General features: G+C 35.6%; 1 protein-coding gene across 1 annotated transcript; it reads left to right on the top strand.

Annotated features, from left to right (window-relative positions):
• The first annotated feature begins 2,957 nt into the window (after positions 1–2,957).
• LOC107764824 (putative GPI-anchored protein At4g28100) lies at positions 2,958–6,886 on the top strand. Its single transcript, XM_016583417.2, has 2 exons — positions 2,958–3,753; positions 6,259–6,886. The coding sequence occupies exons 1-2, from the start codon at positions 3,097–3,099 to the stop codon at positions 6,592–6,594; spliced, it is 993 nt and encodes a 330-aa protein (XP_016438903.1). The 5' UTR covers positions 2,958–3,096; the 3' UTR covers positions 6,595–6,886.
• The last annotated feature ends 227 nt before the right edge of the window (positions 6,887–7,113 follow it).

Here is a 7,113-nt window from a genome sequence, read left to right on the forward strand (position 1 = left end):
ACGAATTATGTTAGTGTCGCCGTATATATAATAGACCAAGTTAAAATTGATCTTCTATTATATATACGTTGATTTTGAAGAAAAATATGTTTGTCATGCTACTGAAAAGTTAGATACACCGAATAGCTTATGTAATAGCACACATATGGTATATAGAAGTTTTGACAATAACGTCATACATGCAAAAATTATGATATTGGTCAATGTGCTTCGAAGTATATTCTTATCCATGAATTCAACTTTCGTCTTTTGAAACTGAGGAATATCCTTTTAAATTTGTGTGAAAATAATTTTTAGTATGTTTATGTTTTGCAAATATAATAAATAAAGCACAAGGACAAACATCCTAAATATTGGATTATATTTACCGCAATTTGTTTTCTTGCACGAACAACTGTAGGTTGCATTTTCAAGAGGGATATCAAGATCGACAACAAGAGTTCAGGTTTAGGCAGAGCAACCATGGCATTAGGAGGAAACATACACAAAAAAAATATTGTCCATAAAGAAGTGTTCGTTAAGATATCATCACATTAAATACTTTTAAACTATAATGCTTAATTATCTAACTAATATGACAAATTTGATTATTTGTATAAGTTTTGATGGTATCCTTTTATATTAAATTCATGTATTATATTAATGTAATAATAATTTTCGGTATTTAGATGACTATTGTATTATTATACATAAAATTTCTCTTATTAATTAAATTTTATTGTTCCTTCATATAAATAAATGTTTAAATCATCACATGTCACTATTAACGTGCAACGCATATTTATAGATACTAGTTAGATTAAAATCACAAAAAGAATTGAATTTTTGTCCCCGGTGATATATAGAAACAGAGACACAAAGAAATGTCCTTTGGCTTGGAAATTACCATATATAGAAAGCGAAGGAGGTTAATTGAGACTTGAGAAGATATTAGTGAATAAGATAAGTATATATAACTAACAATTTAGTAGCAGGCCATATTCAGGTATATTATTACTAAATAGTTTTTATAATGAAATAGTTGATGTTTTCTTTATGTTAAAGAAAGAAAAAGAAACTTTTTCTCTGGACCACTTCTCCAACTATAAATTATCTTCTGTCTTTGTTCCTTCTTTTGTTTTTATTTCGTTTCTTTTTTGTGGTCGTAAACTTATAAGTGCCAAAAATAATTAAACACCATTACTATTAGGGCTTAAAAATATCAAAAGAAATATTCTATTCAGAGAGCTCTCTCACCACTTACGTACATTGCAACAGTTAACTTCCCCACCATTTTATTCATAAATTTCCTTTAATTTGATGATTGTTTATCGAAGTTTTATTGTTCTCCTGTACTCTGCTGTTACGTACCAAAAACCTACTAATAATGAGTACAACTTCAACCCACTGTAATTGATGCTTTTCTGGTAAATATTACTGTATGAGATAACACAACAAGACCTAACATTTGGTTAACCTTTTTGTTTACCATGCATGACACTACTAGCTGATCTACTGACGGGAGAATTGTTTTTGTAGTCCTTACAAATTTATTTATTTTTTATGACTTTTTTATAAGAGATTTTTATTTTTACGCATAAGATATCTGAAAATAACACACAAGAGATTTGAAAAGATTATTTTCTTCTGTTCAAATTGTAAGAGGCAACAAGAAATTATTTTATCTCGACGTACCAGCTTAACATTATAGGGCATCAATTTCTTGGTATTGCGCATAATTAAGTTCTAAAACTACCCAAGAACCTAATGCTAGTAAATATTTCAAATAGCAAAATCTATTCCCTCTCCTCATGTTTTCTCTCACGTTGTTGATATTATTTTTACGGGTTTTGTTGTCACAAATTTATTGTCTCTGAGCCGAGGTCTCTCGGTTTCAGCCTCTGAGTAAGGTCTTTGTACAGACCCCACTGGGAGGAATTCTACTGGGTTGTTGAAAGCAACTATTCCGGCTTCACTTGCATATGAGATACCTGCCAATGAATTATTTGTAAATCATGACCAATAGAAGAAGTTGTTTGTTTTCCGGTAACAGCTTCTCTACTCCTTCGTGGTACGGGTAAGGTCTGCGTACATACTACCTTCCCCAGACTCCACTAGTGAGATTTTACTGGATTGTTATTGTTGTTGACCAATAGTAGAAGTTGTTGACACAGTTCCCCTATTTGCTTTAAATCATACCATGAAATCTGATCATACATATCTAAGCCTAACAAGAGTAACAAACAAACAAAGACATTCCATACCCCACATCACCCTTATTAGCTTCCCATTCAGTCCCTTCAACATCAACTTTTGAACTACTGTCACTGTTTTTTCACTATGGGAGGCATATTCAAGATTAAATGTTGGTGATTCAACTTTTAAAAGTTCTTAGTAATGTGATTGCAATGGAAGGCAGTCCGGTGCACAAGATATTTCGTAGTTACGCAGGGTTCGGGAAAGTACCGCACCCCAAAGAATATGATGTAAACAGTCTATCCTAATGCAAACATTAGTGGATGCTTTCACGGCTCGAACTCATAACTTATAGGTCACATGGAGATAACTTTAATGTTACTCCAAGGCTCCTCTTCTCAGTACTGACATTATATTTTTAAAAAAAATTCACATATATATCTTTTGTGTCGAATAATATACTACTCCCTCTGTTTCAAATTAGATGAGTTAGTTTCTTTTTTAGTCTGTTTCAAAATAAATGACACATTTCTAAATTTGAAAATAATTCAACTTTAAACTCTTCATTTTACTCATTTTACCTTAACGAGAAGCTTTTAAAACAATACAAATGTCATGGCCCCACAAAGGTTTTACCCCTTAAATTTTTAAGACCACAAGTTTAAAAAAAGAAAAAATTCTTAAACTCTGTGCCGAGTCAAACTAGTTCATCTAAATTGAAACGGAGGAAATACCCGGTTTAGCTGTACACATTATCAGAAGGCTCCATCTACCTATGCACTACCAAGTACCAATCCACCACCACAAACCAAAGGGAAAATAACACACCATTATAATCAATACTTCCATTTTCCCTCCCATATATCTTTATCTGTACAAATTATTAAACCACTCAATTCAACTTCCCTCATTCTCAAAGCAATGTCCCTCAACTGTTTCTTCTTCTTCTTGACAATTCTTTGCATGGCCAATCTAACTGTATTACCTGCCTTTCCGGTTTTACCCGAACCCGACCCAACTGAGTTGGATCCTCAAATACTCTCACCATCCCCTTCACCACCATCAACAATTCCAGCTTTCCCGGAGCAGTCCAACATTGATAGTTGTCCTCTGGACATACCAGAAGAGCTGTACAAAGGGATAAGATCAGCTTGCAGGTCGAATGATCATTCGGGTCAAATAAATCCGACCCGTTGTTGCCCCGTTCTCGCTGCATGGCTTTATACGGCCTACTCAAGAACCGCACTTCACAAAGCCATAGCAAAATTTCCACAGTACTCAACGTCTGTTAACATGCCTGTACTCCCTGATGATTCAGAGACATGTGTAAACTCTTTTGGAAAGGCTTTGGAAAATAGAGGTATTGAATTGGTGAAGCCAAATGAGACTTGTGATATGGTTTATTGTTACTGTGGCATTAGGCTGCATCCACTTAGCTGCCCAGAAGCTTTTTTTGTGAATTCGCGTAGAGAATTGGTTGGCGGTGAGAGGGTAAATAGATTGGAGACAGAGTGTTTGAGCAGTAATGGATATTCTGGTATTGCTGGTTGCTCCAAGTGCTTGAATAGTCTTCATTTGGTAAGTACGTTGTTATTTGTGTTCCAGACTGAGTATAAAGATGTTACATTCTTGATTGGATTTAAATATCGTGTTAACCTGTTGTAACAGACCTTCATTTAACTTAGGATTTAATGATGGGGCAAAACCTAGTCTGGTAGAAGAAAACAAGATTATGTCTTCTTAGAGGTGATTGGGGCCTAATCGGGTTCGGGGCTGAACGGGGTGGGTTAATGGGTAAATGATTAGGCTGTCCAAAATGGCACCATGTGTCCTTGGGAATGGGTATGTTAGATATTAGAAATAGAAATATTAAAATGGGTAGCGACAATAGTAACGAATAGTATAATAGGGATACCTATAACTAATTTTCGATAGTACAATGGGCATATCTAGCCCTATTGTCAATCAATAAATTAATCAAGTATACTTCAATCCAGAACTAGTTGACTCGTTAATTATATGAGTCCTGATATTTAGAAGATTTATTGTAATTTGATTATTTTTTCGGAAATAACATTTCTGCCCTTCCAGGGTAAGGGTAAGGCCGTGTACATCCTATCCTCCCCAGACCCCACTTGTAGGAATATACTGGGTTGTTGTTATCATAATTTGATTATTTTTCTGTGAACATCAATTTGCCGTAACCCTCATCCTTGGGTAATAAATAATAGATAAATAAAAGTAGAAGAGAAAAGGCATTTAGTGTTGCTCAACCACAATATCTTCTATAGCTAATGATCAACAACGAGGGCCTACACTAACCACATTCTTCCCTATCTGGCATTTTTTTATAAGGTAACACATTCGTAAGTTAGGACTGTGATTCATTAAATTGTACTTGGACCAGAAACGGAGCTGAGATTTCAAATTTATAAGTTCGGGATTCTAATCATTTTAAGCTATTGGATTCTAAATTAATAATTTATATATATTTAATGAATTTTTTAAAACAAATACAGAATTCGAACCAAAGCTATTGGGTTCAGCCGAACCCATTTCCGACACTGTGGCTCTGCCCCTGACTTGGACACTTCCATTCCTTCATTCATCAGCTTTGTGCTTTGCTTTGATGTAGGCAACCAATTGATAAACTATAATTCAAATGATTGCAGCGAAAGTCATTGGTTGATTACTTGATTACAATAGCATTAAGCATCTTCTTTTCCGGTTATTAAAATAGCTTGTGTGTTAACTTGTTTTTGTATTTCCTGTTGTCCCTGATAAGAATGTGATGGATAGAGCTCACAGGAAGTCAAGTTCTTGGCTCGTATCTATTTTTAAACTATAGATTTTCTGCAGCGCTTATCATGATATTAGGAAGCAACTACAGTTATCTACTCCTGCTTAAGGAAGAATAACAATAACAACAAAATACCAGTATAATCCCACATATTGAGGTCTGGGGAGGGTAGTGTGTACGCAGACCTTACCCTACCTTGTGGAGGTAGAGAGACTGTTTCCAATAGACCCTCGGCACAGGGTGCTTAAAGAAGAATAAGAAAAGCAAAATGTGAGTGGCTTTGTTGTTATGATCACTCTTTCTGAAGACCCTCCAACACTAATGGTTCAGGAAGTTTCATCTGTAATCAAGTAGTCTTAGACAATGAACATCATCTCTAGAGCGCTGGCAGATGTGCATATATCATTTAACTAGCATCAATTTTTATAGAAGATAGGTGATTAGTATATCTGAGGGCTCAGAATTAGTAAATACTTTTAATAAGGAGGATTAGTAAATATCACCAGCTGTTTGTCTTAGATTGTCAAACCAGCATGAATTAAAGAATCGATCTGCTATAGCAGGCAAAAACTAATTTTAACTTAAAAGTGATTGTTCACAGAACAAACTCCGGAATATCAGTCGTTTTAAGGTTAGTATTCCACTCACGACTGATGTATGTGGAGATATTCTTCCTCTAAATTTTGTCTTTCTTAGTCCTGTGCTGTGGTGTGAACGTAAGCAAAGCTGGGGCTGAAAAAAGAAAAAGAAAAAAGAAAAAAGGTATTAAGTCTCTTGCAATACTGGAGCATGTTGAACTTCATCTACTGAATAAATTTTAAGATGGTTTTCTTGATCATTAGATAATAGGAAAAGAAATATGCAAAAAAGTCACCTTAGCGGATACTTGGCTGGATCTTCTGTGTTTGGTGAGTTGGAGGGTGGTGGGGGGCGGGGGTGAAGAATGGACTCGGACCCCTGACCATAACCTTTTGCAGTAGTTAGTCAAAAATTACCCATGTGTTGTTGCCCTGTGTTACGGTCAGTTGTTTCCTGTGGCTACTTTTACCATCTTGTAATTTGCATTTATCTTGGAGGTCAACAAACTCATGCATTTTATTTGCCATATTACAAGCATGAAATGTATCTATTTGTTAGTTAGAATAGTTTCCTGCTAGGAAGCATGGTGAAGTGGGTAATTTGTCCGCTAACGGCTGAGCATGTCGTGTCTGAATAACTAAGTTTTGCACCATCAAGTGAATATTTTTTTGTCTATTCTCTAATAAGTTGAAATATAACTGCAGCTTAGTGACAGCAGATCGGAGAATACAAATATAAGAAAGGATAGGATTAGCAAAATGCACAGCAGGGATTGCCAAATGATGGGTCTAACTTGGCTTCTCAACAAAAATACATCTGGTTATATTCATACAGTTTCTGCTGTTTTAAGGGCTCTAATGATGAGCAAAGATGGTTCTGATCCTCAATCATGCACGCTTAGCAGTGACGGCTTGCCACTTGCAGTCGACTCATCAGAGATCAACGATCAATCTTCTGCAACTTCTTTTCTGGCATCGGTTTACTGGTATCTCATAGCATTCGTTTTGTCATGCATAAACTTCATAGCATTCTTTTCATAATATTAGTTGATCTCCAAAGACTTGCACGCACGGGTTCGAGCAGTGGAAGCAGTTGCTTGAATTAGAGTAGGTTGTCTACATCACATCCTTTGGGATGCGGTCCTTCCTCGGACCCCACGTGAATGCGGGATGCTTTATGCACTCGGCTACCCTTTGCCTCCAGAGACTTGTACTGAGAAATGTACTTGCTGTTCAAATGTCATCTTAAAGTAAATCCATTGCTCTGTATTCGTTGATTCAGGTCGAGAAATTGTAATTATTTTGGTTGTTGAGAGACTGTTGCACAAATGAATGAAGCTGTCATTGTACTCTAGCTAGGCTTCTAGTTGTTCATTTGTCTATTAAGTGTATAAAATCCATGGGACTAATAGCCCGTTTGGCCAAGCTGCAAAATTAGTTTATTTTGAGAAGCGCTTTTTTTCAAAAGTGCTTTTCTCAAAAGTACTTTTGGTGAGAAGCAGTTTGTGTTTGGTTAATTAGTTTGAAAAACACTTCTGAGCAGTAATTAGTGTTTGACCA

Source organism: Nicotiana tabacum, chromosome 8 (assembly GCF_000715075.1).
Source record: "Nicotiana tabacum cultivar K326 chromosome 8, ASM71507v2, whole genome shotgun sequence".
In the NCBI taxonomy this organism is placed as follows: domain Eukaryota; kingdom Viridiplantae; phylum Streptophyta; class Magnoliopsida; order Solanales; family Solanaceae; genus Nicotiana; species Nicotiana tabacum.

What these genes read in the sequence shown, in the direction of transcription:
- LOC107764824 (XM_016583417.2), top strand. Translation starts at nt 3,097, where the DNA reads ATGTCCCTCAACTGTTTCTTCTTCTTCTTGACAATTCTTTGCATGGCC. An exon ending in GCTTGAATAGTCTTCATTTG is followed by an intron (nt 3,754 to 6,258) that starts GTAAGTACGTTG and finishes ATATAACTGCAG; the next exon opens with CTTAGTGACAGCAGATCGGA.